At 53.9% G+C, this 15,792-nt stretch overlaps 2 protein-coding genes across 3 annotated transcripts in view; one reads left to right on the top strand and one right to left on the bottom strand.

Annotated features, from left to right (window-relative positions):
* Positions 1 to 4,901, top strand: part of SCN8A (sodium voltage-gated channel alpha subunit 8) — a gene marked incomplete at its 5' end in the record, with an annotated part of 55,850 nt that extends 50,949 nt beyond the window's left edge. For both annotated transcript variants that reach the window (XM_084303587.1, XM_084303586.1), the window contains one exon: positions 161 to 4,901. In XM_084303587.1, coding sequence (XP_084159713.1) covers positions 161 to 1,308 — 1,148 coding nt within the window. In that variant the 3' untranslated portion in view covers positions 1,309 to 4,901. The remainder of the gene's footprint in view (positions 1 to 160) is intronic.
* Positions 4,902 to 13,119: 8,218 nt separating this feature from the next.
* Positions 13,120 to 15,279, bottom strand: FIGNL2 (fidgetin like 2; the record flags this gene model as incomplete). The annotated part of the gene is made up of 1 exon (XM_084303489.1): positions 13,120 to 15,279. The coding sequence occupies one exon, from the start codon at positions 15,277 to 15,279 to the stop codon at positions 13,120 to 13,122; it is 2,160 nt and encodes a 719-aa protein (XP_084159615.1).
* Between the last annotated feature and the right edge of the window lie 513 nt (positions 15,280 to 15,792).

Raw genomic sequence — 15,792 nt, 5'->3', positions numbered from 1 at the left:
GCTAGCCAAGACTCAGATGCCTGAAAGTGAGGCCTCATAAACACAGAGCCCTTCTGAAAATCAATGTGTTTAGTGTTCCCAGTCCCCTGCCTAGGTTCAGAAGAGGAAGCAGACTGCACGTCACTGCATTGTCACTCTTGTCCCTTTCCTTCTTCTTTAGGAATGTTCCTGGCTGAAATCATTGAGAAGTATTTTGTATCACCCACGCTGTTCCGAGTCATCCGACTGGCTCGTATTGGACGTATTCTGCGTTTGATCAAAGGAGCCAAAGGAATCCGCACCTTGCTTTTTGCCTTAATGATGTCTTTGCCCGCCTTGTTCAACATCGGCCTCTTGCTGTTCTTGGTCATGTTCATCTTCTCCATCTTCGGCATGTCAAACTTTGCCTACGTCAAGCATGAGGCTGGCATAGATGATATGTTCAACTTCGAGACCTTTGGCAACAGCATGATCTGCTTGTTCCAGATCACCACATCGGCTGGCTGGGATGGCCTGCTGCTGCCCATCCTAAACCGGCCTCCAGACTGCGATCTAGACAAGGAGCATCCCGGGAGTGGTTTTAAGGGGGATTGTGGGAACCCTTCAGTGGGGATTTTTTTCTTTGTGAGTTACATCATCATCTCCTTCCTGATCGTGGTCAACATGTACATTGCCATCATCCTGGAGAACTTCAGCGTGGCGACAGAGGAGAGTGCGGATCCGCTGAGTGAGGATGACTTTGAAACTTTCTACGAGATTTGGGAGAAGTTCGATCCCGACGCCACGCAGTTCATAGAGTACAGCAAGCTCGCAGACTTTGCTGATGCTTTGGAACATCCTCTCCGGGTCCCCAAACCCAACACCATTGAACTCATTGCCATGGACCTGCCTATGGTAAGTGGAGACAGGATCCACTGTTTAGACATCCTGTTTGCCTTCACCAAACGTGTCCTGGGGGACAGTGGAGAGCTGGATATACTGAGACAACAGATGGAGGAAAGATTTGTGGCATCCAACCCTTCCAAAGTGTCTTATGAGCCCATCACAACTACGCTGCGGCGTAAGCAGGAAGAAGTCTCAGCAGTGGTTATGCAGAGGGCTTACAGGGCTCGTTTAGCCAGACGGGGGTTTGTTAGCCGAAGGCCTGTCCCCACAAAACTGGAAAACGGAGGAACAAACAGGGAGAAAAAAGAAGGCACCCCATCCACGGCATCTCTCCCGTCATATGACAGTGTGACTAAACCTGAGAAGGAGAAACAACAACGGGCAGAGGAAGGAAGACGAGAAAAGGCAAAAAGACAAAAAGATGTCAGGGAATCCAAGTGTTGAGACAAAATAATAGAATTGTACAAATTTAAAAATATTTGCAAGTGAAAAAGATTGTTTACAAACTTCATGAAATATATCAATACAGAACAGCTGTGGAGACACTTACCTGAAGATCTTATACCAAACATAGTCTGCTTACTATGTGACAGCGTTGCATCTAAAGCAGTGACCTACCACCTGTTTAAAGGACCCTTGTAAACAAACATTTAAAAACAAAAAAGGAAAAAAAATGGATTTTCTATTGTTTGGGCAGGTGGATACTGCATGTTCCACATCAGTCAATGCAACTTAGGACAAACAAGCAAAATAAAACACACACACACAGAAACAAAACCCGCTGCTGGGATTCATATATTTTCCAAAGCAGCCAAAAATGGATTTTATTTTCCCATTTTGTTGATTATTATTGAAAGAAAACCCAGAAGTCACGATGTTAAAGGGTTTGTTCATGCAAAATTAGATTTGCATTTAGCTAAGCAGCAAAATCAAAAAAAAAAGTGAAAATAAGCAAAACAACAAAAAAAGAAACTAACCACCCATTTAGCCCATGCCATTTAATTAATTGTCATAGTTTATTTGATATTTATTATCTGCATTCTACTTTCTACATGGGCTTTACTTGGTTTGGGAGATGGGGTAATCGGGTACCTTCAGCCTGCAACCAGCGCAGGCTGATTTCCCCAAAACTAAAAGTGCTCGTTCAATGCATAGAAACGATTTGCATGATGGCATGCCGTGACCAGGAACCATGCATGAGGAATCATTAAGCCACAAGACACTCAGTAATCTGTCCACAGCAGTGTGTTAAGCCATAAATTCGAGGCACTCCACTGACTACCGTACACTGTATTTGGAGATAAACTTTAACAATAATCATGCCCTTCACCGGTACTTACCCGTTCTTAGCAATCTTTCATAGACCTGCCAGTAGAAAAAAAAAAAAAAATGAAACAAGCAGATGAAATACTTGTGTGTGTGTATGTTTAACAGCGTGTCTTTTTTTTCCCATACAGCCGTCTTTTGCACACTGAAATATAACAAAACTAAATGCTGCTCTGGACCTCATCCAAGGGGAGATGTTAAAACCTGAGAATGGCTCGTTATACTCTGTCACTGTAAAACCAAAATCTAGGGCTTAAATACCAGCCAGTAAGTTAATTTGTATCCTGCGATATTTAGCATAATATTAATTATTAGTCAGCCTCCATCCTGCAGCGTAGACACTTTTTTTTTTTTTCCTTCCCCTGTGGAGATAAGTGCTAAAGACCGTAGCATGGCATCTCCATGGGTAGAGATGTGGGGAGCTTGCAGGGAGCTCACCGCACTCAGCTGGCCCACGGCCCTTGGGATCCCCGCTCCAGGCAGCTTTCAGCAGCCCCGACCCCTTCCTCCACTCCTCCGTTGGCTTTTGCAGCACTGCACGGGTTTGGGTTTGTGTTTTTTTTTTTTTATGCTTCTGTAGCCATGAGTTGTGGTTTGCTTTTTTTTTTTGTTGGAAGCAAAAGGCATTGCATGCCCGTGGGCGGTGGGACCAGCACCAGCCCGGGGGTGCCAGGGGGGGCGAGCCGGGCGTCAGGTGCCTTCGCCTCCTTCCCATCTCTTATGCTTTCACGGACTGGCAACTAAAAAGGCCCTGCAGGGTGGGTAGGAATCAGAGCTACCTCTTGCCTAGTCTTCTCGCTGCAGCAGTAAATAGTGCCACAGAAGAGAAGGTCAAACATTTCTGTTTTCCTAGCGATCCCAGCCTCTCCGCCGTCCCCCGGCACGTTTCGCGGTGTCCTCCTGACTAAGCCAGCTCTCAGCCAGTGCTCTGGGCGCTGTTTTTTCTTCAGGGCCAGCACGGGTCTCCCCACAGGGTAAGGTTGGCAGCGCCGCAGCCCAAAGGAGACGCCGGGGTCGGCGCCGCTGCCGACCCCAGCCGGGCATCTCGCGGGCTGCGCCGCACGCGAGCGCGGTGTTGGACCGTGGACCAAAACCAAGGGCGCCCATCCTAGCGGAAAAAAAAGACACCAGAACCTGTCGATGGCAGGAGGAATCCTGGTTGGCGTAAGCTCACCCCCCCCACCCCATGACGTTTTTCCAGGAGTCGCTCGCAGCGCAGGAAGCCACGCAGCAGACAGCCGTGCCAAGTCAGCCGCTCGCCGCACGCAGGCCAGCCATCGCCGTGCCGGGAGCAGCTCTGCTGCGCCCAGGCACACAGCAAGGAACCTTTTCTATCCTGTCAGCTCTTGCCCCAGTCGCTCCTAGGATATGATGTATAATAACAGAGAAAAAACATACATATGTACAGGCTCCATTGTAAACAGCACAAGAAAAAAAAAAAAATAGCTGAAAAGTGTGGTTGAACTTTTTAAGAGAATATTATAAATACTGTAATATATCATTTTATTTTATCAGCATGCCTTTTTGTAAATACAAAGAACTACAAAAATAATAGAATGGCTTCTGGCTTATGCCATTGTCCATGTTTATTTTTATTTTTTTAATATCTTTCTGTTGTCCTTAGACTTTAGATAGCCAGTAACTGTCCCCCAAAGAAGAAAACAAAACCCTACCCTCCAAAAAAAATAAATAGATTTAAACAAACAGTCAAAAGGCTTTATTGCAAGTGATCTTTGCAACATCAGGAGTAGGCATTTTTGGGTTCCAATGTGCAATAAGTTGACCACTTCTATGCAAGATTTGGCTAAACTTCATAATTGTTCTTAAGCTGGGCTATTGACTCGTAGGTGAAGCTTGGTACATTTAGCGTTCATGCTGGCACTTTCATTAAGCTGCTCAATTACTTTCAGAAAAATCCCTTCAGACTCTGTATATATATTTATTTTTTTAAATGTTAGATCTGTATGAAACGCGAGAGGCCGGTGGTGTCGTTAATCGGTATGGCTTAAAAAGGGAGAGGAACAAACAGTGTCTTCACCTGTTCTTTGGCTGGAGGCAAGTCCTTCTGCTCAGAGAAAAGTTTTGCAGGGTTTTTGCTTTGTTCTTCACCTCGGTTTGCTGCTCGGGGCAGGCAGCGCCATCAGCACAGGTGCTGAAGATACCGGATCTGCATTTCGGTGCGTCTTCACTAGGTGAAGCCAAGGACAGAGGGGAACTTGGGTCCAAAAGCATTAAGGACGTCGGTGTCATACACAAGTCTGAATTCAAAGGCATACACAGAGTTTATATTCCAGATTCAGGGTTGTGGGCATAAAGTGAGGGTGGTGTTGGCAATAAAAGGGGCATAGCCAAGAAGTCAAGACTACAACAAGTAGCTCTCTTCCCTCCCCCCATTTATCAAATTCCCCTTTTTGGTTAGTTTCTTACCGTGTTCTGAAAAGAGCAGAGGGGAAGGGCAAAAAAAGGAAATACCAATTAAAGCTGCTTTATTCACTTCTCCTGTTCACCTTTTTTTAAAATATAGAAGCCAATGTTGAAGAACAACAAAAAATTAATAAAACCATGATGTTAGAGGCCACACCCGAGTTTGACTTATTTAATTTTCCGCCGCAAAAAAAAAAAAAAAAAGTTAAAGCTGTACAAGATCAATAGTGAAGATTAGTGTATTAGAAATTGCATGGTGGCTCATAATGTTCTTACCCAACATGATTAAGAATTACGTTACTATAAGCCAAAAGACAATAAAATAAACGTTACCCTTTTCACTGTACAAGGTAAGGTTGTCTCGGTGTCCCAGTTATTTGCCTGGTTGCACTCTCCTTCCCCTCCATACTTCTTTTTTTTTGTTGCTTTTTGGTTGAAAGCGTGCAAGAGAGCCCAGAGTAGGAGGCTGCTGGGGGGAGGTTGGTGTCTCAGCTCCTGCCAGTGCCTGGCTCGCCCTTGCTCCCAGTCTTGTGCCATGCTCAGGGCATCCCTGGGGACCGGTGGCTTGGTGGCCACAGGGCTCCTGGCCATGGGCATGGTGCCCCTCATCCATTCGGGCATCGACCCCATCAGCCCAGCACCAGCTCCAGCTCCTCACACATCTTCTGTGGAACCAAAGGGCTGAGTCGTGTCTGAGCTCCGTGCCTCACCTCGCTGAGGGCCAGGATCTGAATTGAGTTGTTGCTCGTCAAATGGCCAAGGTAGCGCCTTGAAATTATTTCTTCTGCTAGGTCCAAATTAATTCATTAAACGTGACTTTTAGGGCCAGGCACTGCGCCTCGACATGGACAACAACACAACCATTTTCAAAACAACTTAAAAAGAAACAAAAATCACTTCCCCTTTGCCAGGTGGCTGCATGCTGTAATCATGCGCACAAAGGACAAGGTTTCCAGCAAGAGAAACATCATCTCCTCTTAGTACGGGGAGCAGGACCCCTGCCTTCTGCTCCCACTTTTACCCATCTGTAAAATGGGCATCTCATTACCTACCTCACAGGGGTGTTGTGAGGCTTAATTAGCAACTGAGTGTAACAATTTGGGACATGCAGCTAGCACGGGCACCACGGTGTGCACAGCAACAGCTTGGCCCATAAAAATGCTGCTACAAAAACCCTTCTTGGCCAGCAATGCTCCAGCTGAGGCAGCTTCCCCCTGCCGGGGTGAGACCCCGCTGCTTGCTTTGCTCAGGGGTTGGTCCAAGGCCCCCATGGCAGCCTTGCTCCCCCAGCACCCCCAGGTTTTATTCTCTGCTTTATGGGAAGAAAGGAGGAGGACGGGACCAGTCGGGGGAGGTAGGAATGAGCACAGGGAAATGCAGCGGGCTGGGAGTTCAATGTCTGGACTTTGAGTTCCTTTGTATTGTACATCTTTTTACTTTGGAATTTGCAATAAAAAGCTGTGTCCAGCTTGGTTTCATTCTCTCTCTTGGATGCCCTATCATTCTGTTACCTTCACGATGTAGCTGAGCACGGTAAATGCCTGTCCTGTGCCCCAAAAGCACCACATGAACTTGCCTCAGTGCTTGTGCAGCTCTGGAAACCAGGAGGTGCAAAGGCCTCTTCCTGCTCACAGGGATGGGGCTGAGTTATCCCAAAAAGCATGCAAAGGACAACAGCGATAACATGACCTAGTTCTGACCAGGGACGTGGTACCAGAGCGATACAGGGATGTACACGGAGCTGAGCTTTTTGGGTTCAAGGCTGGCTGTTTGCTCAATGAGCTTTTAGTGTTCAGGGAGGCCAAGTGCTAAAATGCACTGGGGGAAGCATCCTGCCATAAATGCTGTGTGCTTGCTTCTGGACATCAGCCTACCCCTGCAAACAGACGGCACTGGGGGCAGATCTGTAACCCCTAAGCAGCAGCAACTTGGGCTTTCACAAAACCATCCCTGCAGAGTAAACACCCTCATCCCTCACTGCAGTGAGGCTGTCAGGGACGCAGCATCCTCAAATCTCTGCTCCCTACCTACCCATGCCCCCTCAAACGCCCCGGTTCCTGCGGCCGATGTGCTGCAGCGTGGCAGATGGCAAAGCCGCCTCTCCCGCAGCTCCCCCAGGTCCGGTAACAGCACGAGCGGGGCGGCCGCTGGGCTCTGACCTTCGCTTACTGTAAGGAGCAGCCCCGAGAGGAGCAGCCCTGTGCCAGGAACCGACCGCGCTACTGCTTCAGGGAACAGCACTCTCTAAAGGGCAGGAGATACAATTTCATTTAAAAGAAAAAAAAAATAATAAAATGATGATGAGTCGGTGTTATTTGTCCTTTATGTTCTTCTCTGTTAGTGTATTCCGCTGCTTGTTGGTTGGTTTGAGGCAATCTGTTTCTTGATACAAAATAAAGATTTTTAACTCGAATGACAGCAATCAGAACCAAAGCAAAAGGTTTTTATTTACTGCACAGCAGTTCCTTGGAACTTTTTTTCCTCTTGTGGAGAGAAAAGCCCAGCCCCAATGTAGTGGAGAGCCCAACAAGCAACCAAAGCCCCCACATCAGCCACAGGTTGAGCACCTAGAGCATGCTCGTCCCAAAACCCAGCTCCAGGAAAGCAAAGAGCATTCAGGACAACTCCAAGCAGCACAAAACACTTCCACAGCAATAGTGCATCAAGGCATTGGTGTTATAATTAACCTCTCTCCCACAAATAATTAATCCCAGCTCCTGGTTTAGCTTAATAACATGGCAGAAAGCTTTTGCCTCTGCCCAGGCTGGGTGCTGGGGGGCACTCAGAAGCTTTGCAGCCCAATGGACAGGGGGGTGCTGGATCCAGAGCATCGCAGTGCTGCCTGCCCAGGTACCTGTGGCCACCAGGATGCCTCCAAGCATCACCAACCTGCAACCCCACAGCATGGAGGGGGGACTCTGAGGCTGCCAGGAGAAGCAGCCACCTCATGGTGTTTTGGGATGCTCTGCAGCTGTCAGCCTCCTGGGAAGGCAAAACGGACTGAATCGGGTGACAAGCTCAGCAACATGATTCAGAGGATCAGGTTTGGAGTTCATCGGGAGGGGATTCCTACAGGGCTTCCTAAAGCCAAGGAGAACACAGAACACACGGAGTTGGCCTCCAGCTCTCGGCCTCTCCACGAGGCTTTATTGCTGCTCAGTTTCCCTCCAGCCCCTTCTGGGAGATGCTTCGGTCCGGGTGATGTCCCTGCTTCAGGTGGTGCCTGGGTCCACCAGCCAGTGACAGGAGTAGGCAGCAGCCAGGGTGACGAGGACGGAGACGAGGAACCCCCCGAGGATGCCGGAGACCACGGAGCTGACCCAGCCCAGGAGGCTGCGGGTGTACGGTGGGGGCGGCCGCCTCTCGAAGCGCAGATCCCCCAAATCTCCCATGCCCCCAGCCAGGGCTCTCCTGCCCCGCGCCCCCGCGGGCTGCTCGCCCTGCAGCAGCAGCCGCGAGGAGGTGAGGTGCTGCACGGTGCGGCCGTACTCCTCCACGTTCCTGCGCAGCTCCAGGCTCCTGTCCTGGTTCAGGTTTTTCCCCAGCTCCCGGGCTATGTCGGGGCGCCCAATTTGGTGGAGGCTGCGGACCAGCAGGTCCCAGGACATCCCCTCTCCCGCTGACTCCAGCCAGCTCCGCAGGGCTTCCGAGCAGCCGGGGCGGTGGCGGTGGCTGCCCCCCGGGAGCTCCGTCTCCCCCAGGTCCTCCTGGGGTCCCAGCAGCTGTCCCTGGAGCTGGCGGCACTCGGACAGGGACAGCAGCGCGGCGATGCGGCTCATGGTGTGCCGTCCCACCTTGTCTGCCACCGTGTCCTCGCACCGGCTGCCTGCCACCAGCGAGAGCAGGATGAGTGCCGTGGGTACCCTTGACATCGTCACGTCCCAGGGACACGGCTCCCCCAGGTGACCTCACAAGCTGCCACATTCCAGGGACGTGTCCCCTGTCACCCTGGTGGCATTGTCCTTGTCCCTCCCAGGGCTGAGCATCAGTTCATTGTTCCGGGGTCCTGTTGTCCCCAACGACTTGTCACTGCTTTTTCCAAGAGAGGATTTGGCTGTGGCTCAGCCAGGACACCTCCACCAGCCTCAACCCCGCTCCTAAACATAAGGGCAGAAGCTGCCATTTCCCTCCCAGGCGAGGGGATGCAGAGCCCTGCAAACCCCACTGGGCTGGAAATGGGGCCCGTTCCCCTCTCCACCCCATAGTCAGAGGGAGCAGAAAGCAGAGCAGGGTTCAACCGAGGGGGTTTTGCACAAGGAGCAGCCGAGGAGCCGTAACCACGAGGTGGCAATGCAGCCCTGGTGACAGCAGCCTCCCCAGGCACTCACACTTTATAACCCATGTCGTGATAAGGCTCCTTTTTCCCAGAACAAGCGTGTTTCTCCCCAGACAGCCCCAGCGCAGGGTGATGCACAAGGCAGGGACCCAGGAGCAGGACCGATGCCCTCACCAGAGGCTTGTGAGGCTGACATTAGGGGGCTCTGTCCTCCAGCATCCCCTCTCCTGGCTCACTCCATCATCACAACCCCGCAACCCTCAAGCTGCAGGGCTCAGGCATGGCAGGGATGGGTCTGGAGCTGACTTTGCCACCTCAGATGGATTTAGCCACTGGACGAGGACTATCACAGACTCACGGACGCAAATCACACATTGTGGAGGCTGTTTTCAATCCCATTGCAAAGATCAGAGAAGAATAGCCCCTGGAGAATGGATTTCTCCAAGATTTTGGTCCAGGACCTTCAGGAGCTTCAGTGAGGAGAAGTCCAGAGGGTGATGGTGAGGTCGGGATGGCTGCTTTGTGCCCTGCTGGGGAGCATTTCCAGGAGTTTTCACCTCACCAAAAGCTCAGCCTCTGTCTAAATGGGGCACACACCTGGCCAGGTTCATAGGGAGCCACCCAGCTGAGTGGCCTGAGACCAGGCACCCAACCCAGCACCGTGGTCCTACCAAAACTGAACGAATTCTGCATGAAAAAAAAAACAACCAACCAACAAGACAAAAACCCAAATCCAGCTGTGGGCTACCGCTGTCACAGAGGCCTTCAACGAGATCACTTTTTCTATGCTGCTCTTATCAGAGCTTGCTACAGAAAGTCTCTTTTAAACAAACCTGTTCTCTGCCCTCTTCCTGCTGTCACGTGGAGGTGGGTTTCTCCTGCTGGGAGAAGCAGAGGAGCTGGGGAGATCAGAGCATCCCCCAAACGCCAGGAGCTCGGGCTGGCTCAAGTGGGCAGGATTCACCAGCTTTGTGGTGTTACTCAGCCACACGCATGCTTTCCATTTTCAAGTCTCCAAATCCCTCCAAAAAGTCAGGGCCCGGCTGCAAATTCATCTCAGTGCTCTGCAGTGCCGGGAAACATCCACCTCAGCTGCCTTTGCCATCACATCCCAGCTGGAAGCAGCCTCCAGCTGAGCTTTCCATGCTCTGGGGAGAGCAGAGCTGGGTCCCAAGGCACTATTTTGGGTCCCCCCCCAGCAGCGATAGCTCAGCCACTGCCAGGGGGCTTCGCCGGCACATGGAGACACTTTGCTGGCCATGGCTGGGCTCAGGAACAAAAGCAGAGGCTGCTGCCCAAGCAAGGGGCCCCTGAAACCCAACACGGCCCGTGGAGGGACAGGGGGAGGGGAGCACTGCAAAACCCCAAACTCCACCGGCTGGATGAAGGAAAGGTGTGAAGTGCCACCAGCTTCTGCGTGCTCGGCCTCGGGATGCTCGCAGCAGGTAGGGAACAGCAGAACCAAGCCTCCCTTTGCAGGAGGAGGAGGAGGAGGAGGAAGGAGCCTTCTTCCCATTTTCCAGGCTTGCAGCTCGGCAGCCCATCTACCAAGTAATTTATTCATAGCACAGTAACCTCAGGGGGTCCCAATAAAAGGCCAGGGCTGGCCTCATTGTCACAGATGCCGAGCACAAAGGGCTCCACGCACCTCCACGGACACCAACAAGAGCCAGGAACGCCACCACGGCCCCCCTGCCCTCCGCAGCTCCTTGCCCCGCTGCCCACGGAGGCACCCTGGTGTCGCCCAGCTAATTAGCACAATTAATTCTGCCCCACGACCCGGGCTGCTCGCCTGGCACCGCCGCTGAGCTGCGGTCCCAGAGCCTGGAGGGAGAGGCGATGCCGCCCGCCAGCCCCACCGAGGCGCGTGGGAAAAGGAACAAGCAGGCACCCAGCCGGCTTTTCCCCGGACGTTCATTAACGAAGGTGGCTGTTAATGAGAGCATCAAAGCACAGCTTCCCCTCCGAGGCTGCGCATGCTCGTTTGATGGGAATCTCACAGAGTTTCAGGAGGAAACTGCCTCGCTCCCCCTGTCTGCCCAGATTTGCAGGGTCCCCATCCATAATCGAGAGCTTCCCTTTCCAAAAACCTCCAGCCCTGGAGTGTGATCTTGAACCAGCAAAACTGACACCAGCAACAGCAGAGGCAGGTGTTCTGCTGTTACTCAGCTTAAAACTCAGCTAACTCAGCTTAAAACAAACTAAAAATTGCACCTGGTGCTGACAGAGAGACAACATAACCCAGCAGCAGCAAAAACCTAAGCAGCACTGACACTAAAAACCCACTGATACCCCAAAGCTAACTGCCCCACGGCCATGCTGAATCCATGAGCCCCCCAGAATTTGGGTGGGGGGTCCTCTACAGGAATAATCCCCTCCTGGTGGTGGCCGGGTCTTAATGAGGGGATGGGGCACACCTGGAGCCCCAATCACCCTAATGAGGGTATGGGGCACACCTGGATGTCCATACACTGCCCCTAATGAGGGAATGGGGCACACCTGGAGCCCCAATCACTCTAACAAGGGAATAGGGCACACCTGGACCCCATGCACTGCCCCTAACGAGGGTATGGAGCACACCTGGACGCCCCCCGTGTCCCTACTGTCCCTTGTCCCCTCGTATCCCACAGCCACCCTTACCCAAAGTGCCAAAACCCCATTAGGGCTGAAAAAGTTGGGGGATGCAAGAGCTGGAACAAGGAGCCGCGAGCTCTCAGGAGGGCTTTCATGTAATCTCTTTAATACTGTGTAATACTTTTCTTTTTAAAATACAGTATTTCTTGAGGTAGACCATTACAGTTCAAAAGCATTTCTTTTTTTTTTTTCAGACATCAATAAGACATGAATTAAATACTTTCATGTACAATATGTTGCAAAATGAGGTAGAAGTGGTTACAGAGAGTGTACAAAGTCAAATATGATAATAATAATAATAAAAAGTCTTCAGGAACCCAGTACCACTTTTTGGAGGCGATGGGGAGGAGGCGACTCCCGGAGCAGCCCGGCGCCGGCCTCCCCGGTAATGCCCTTTGCACGCATGTGCTTCAGTGGGAAACTGCAAAAAAACTGGGGAACCCCCCCAAAAGCTGGCTCCTTTGGCATCCTGAGCACTGGGAGGGTGAAGCCGCCGCTCGGCCCCGCGCCCCCACCGAGGCTTTTCCTGCTCTGCGTGCGCAGACCCTGAGGTTCGGGGGGGGGGGGAGTTTGCCTCCCAAGCGCAAGACGTAGCGCTAAAAAAATGACTTTTGAACCCAAAAACCCCACCAGCCCACGAGGCCGACGGGGTGGTGACGGAGGCCAAAGGGGGGAGGCGAGCTGAGGTTTATCCAAAAAGCGGTGCTGGCGACAGCTCTCAAACTACGGCACTAGCACTCCTTCCGTCGAAGACACGTTACTCCACCAAACACTACAATAACAATGTTAACAAAAACAAAACAAAACAAATCAAAATAAAATTATGGCATAATATATGTGAAAAGCACCCAAAATACATTCAACTTTCATCTTTGTAACAGCTTCAAGTTTTTTTTTTCTTCTTTTCTTTTCTTTCGCCTTTCTGTCACCCTTTTTGGAAGCAAATGCACAAGACAGCTTTGTCCTAAGACTGCAAACCCTTCAAATCTCTTTTTCCTTTTCTGAGAAGATAAAAAGAGTTTTTAAAAACACATTCTTTTTTTTCTTTTTTTTTTTTTTCTGAGGTAATTCTTTTCCTGAGTAGTTAAAAAGAAAAACAAAAAAATACTACATACCTTACAAAAATAAAAACGAAGTCTAGTATATTAAACAATCTACAGCATTTTACTCCAAACCCCTGGGTTCTGCGATCCCCCCCTGCCTCCCCCCTCCCCGTGCCGCTTCCTCCGGGCCGAGGGCATCGCTGCCCCGGGCAATTTTTGTTGGAAACAAGGAAAAATGATGGAAACCCGAGCCTCTGCGAACAGGCACGGGGCTCTTGCATCGATCGGATCGGCGGAAAGCCGAATCCCGGCGCGCCCCCAGCCCCGCTCATCGCGTCGCTGGTCTGGAAGCGGCTGCCCGGGGAGGCAGGCGAATAATAAATAGGTTATCCTGAGTTCAGTGAGCGACTGCTTCCAAAAAGCGAAGAACCAAACCAGCCCAGTCACGTCAGAAACCATGAGAAAGAGGGACGGTGGTTGTCGTCGGGTCTTCCCGGGGAGGCTCGCGCGGTTCGGGGGGCGGCGGGCGGTCACCCCCCGGGGGCCGCGCCGTCAGTGCCTGGACCCGTACATCTTATCCCACTCCGCGAACAAGTCCAGCTCCTTCTGCGAGGTGGCAGGGCGGACCTTGCAGAAGGCTTTCTCGAAGTCCTTGTAGGAGGTGGGCTGGATCTGGCCCGGCAAGCCGTGCAGCGTGGTGGCCCCGGCGTGCTGGCAGAGCTGGATCAGCTCGCCGCCCGAGAAGCTCTCCGTGTGCTGCACCAGGGAGGCCATCTCCCGCTCGCTCAGGCAGGAGCCCTGCTGAGCCAGCACGTGGTGGAGGATCTGCCGCCGGGCGATGCTGTCCGGCGGGGAGATGTAGAAGCGCTTGGCGAAGCGCCGGTGGGAAGCCTCGTCCATGCTGCCGGGCCGCGAGGTGGTCCCGATGATGACCACGTTCTGCTCGGCCGAGGTAGCTACGTTGTCCAGGTAGGAGAGGAGCTGGGACTTGAGGTTTCCAGCCTGGCCGCTGTCCTGGGCCACCAGCAGGGACTCCGCCTCGGTGAGGAGCACCACCGAGGGCTGCCGGCACTTGGCCACGAAGAAGACGGTCTGCAGGATCTTCTCGGCTTCGGCTTTCCAGGTGGAGAGCAGGGCCGTGCCGCTGAGCTTCAGCAGGGTGGAGCCCAGCTGGGTGGAGATGCAGCGGCTCAGCAGGGTTTTCCCCGTGCCACGCGGCCCGAAGAGCAGGATGGTGCGGGGCGGCCGGCTGGCCCCGGTGTAGGCGCCGGGCCGCAGGATGGGCCACACCAGCTCCTCCTCGATGGTGGCCTTCACGGAGACCTGCCCGGCGATGTCCGTCCACTGCACGGGCGGCCCGCGCTCCACGATCTTGGTGTTCACCAGCTCCAACACCAGCGGGTCGACGTTTTTGGGCTGCTCCTCCACCGGCGGGCTGCCGAAGACGGGCGCCTTGGGCGGCAGCCGCAGCGGGAAGGGGGGCCCCAGCTCGGCCGCCCGCTCCCCGTTGGCGAGGGGGGGGCTGAACTTCTCGAAGGGCTCCGCCGGCCGTAGCGGGGCCTCCCCGGTGCCATAGGGTGGTGAGACCATGCTCTTCATCGGCTGCCCACCGTACTTGCTGCTGTGCTCCTCGGTGCTCCCCGCTCCCGCCGGCCTCTTGCCGGCACTCGGGAACCCGTTGCCCCGGCACTCGCCGTTGTCCGACATGGGGTAGGGGGACTTTGGCTGCTCGTAGCTGTATTTCCGATACCTGCCCTCTGCCTCGTCCTCCCCGCCGGAGATATCGAAGGCTTTCCTCTTCAGGGCACCCGCCGCCTCGGTGCCCAGGGGTGGCACGGCCAGGGGGGCCAAGCCGGCCCCTTGGTAGCCGTACGCCGGCACCACGGGCGGGCGGGCAGCAGGCGGCGGGGCCGGGAGCGGGGTGGGCGCTGCGATGCCCGAGGGCAGGTAGGAGGCAGAGGGATGGGGCGGGTGGATGGCCCCGTAGCCCGGCTGCGGCGCGTAGCTGCCCGAGGCGTAGTTGTAGACGGGGCCGGAGGAGCCGTAGCTCGGCACCAAGGCGGACGAGGGGTGCGTGGGCTGCAGGAGCCCCGAGCCGTGCAGGGCGGGCGGGTGCGGGGGGGCAAGTGCTGTGCTGGGCTGGGCGCAGTAGCCAGAGGGCAAGTAGGTGCCGCCGTAGCCTGTGGGGTACTCCTGAGACGAGCCCAGCCCGCCGGAGCCGGCCGCTCCTCCGCACGAGTTCCCGGGGTAGATGGGATCGGCGAGGTTGGCGGACACCACCGGGGAGCCGCCGAGCCCCAGCGGCGCGCTGCCGGCGGGGACGGCGGGTGGCACCACCGCCTTGGCACCGGGGAGGCCATCGTGGATGGGGGTCAGCGGGTAGGCGCCGTCGGAGCCGTGTGGCACGGGCCAGGGCTCCCCGTCCCCCTTCTGCCCATTAACCGGCCCGAAGGCGCCATCCCCGTAGCCGCTCAGCGCCGGGCGCTCGTAGGGCGCATCCAGCACCCCCGAGTACTTCTCGGCGTACCTCTTGAGGAGGTTGGAGGCGGTGAGGGCCGAGATGTCGTCGTTGGCCCAGGCGTAGTTGAAGCGCTGGCGGGTGCTGGGGTAGAGGTCGGACTTGTGGGCTGGCGAGGAGGTAGTGGAGGAGACGTCGAGGTGCTGCTCCGGCCACTGGTTCAGGGACTGGGCATGCTCTGGTGACCAGTGCATCTTCGACAGACCTGTGGGACACAGGGCGGAGGTAGGGTGAGACCAATGATAGAAGGACGAGCACCTCTCTGCACCCAAACCCCACTGTACCATGGTATCCATCGGGACCACTTTGCACCCCCCAGCTCCAAACGTATGCTCTGAATTATGCACCTCCCATGCGAAAAGCCCCTCGACCGCCCTCTTGCATCAACTAATGCAAAAATCTTGCACAACCAACGCAAAAATCTTGCACCAGTGATGAAATCACCCCCGACTACCAGCAACAGAACACGTCGCCCAACAGAATGTGACAGCCACGGCACCAGCCCGTGCCCTTGGGACGCCCACCTCCACCTCCAAAAGCCCACCGGCAGCTCCAGCCCCTGCATCCCTCTCCCCAAGCTGGGGCTTTATTTTCCTGGGCCCAGAAGCCGTGAACTGGCCGGCCACTGCAAAGCCAGCATTAATAGCATACTAAGGCACTCGTGATAATTATAACGTAGTATTAATAGCACATTGATAGTGTTTCGC

This window comes from Netta rufina (genome assembly GCF_964035555.1).
Source record: "Netta rufina genome assembly, chromosome: 30".
NCBI classification, from domain to species: Eukaryota; Metazoa; Chordata; class Aves; order Anseriformes; family Anatidae; genus Netta; species Netta rufina.
The sequence above is the reverse complement of the archived record's forward strand: the minus strand, read 5'-3'. Positions and strand labels throughout refer to the sequence as shown.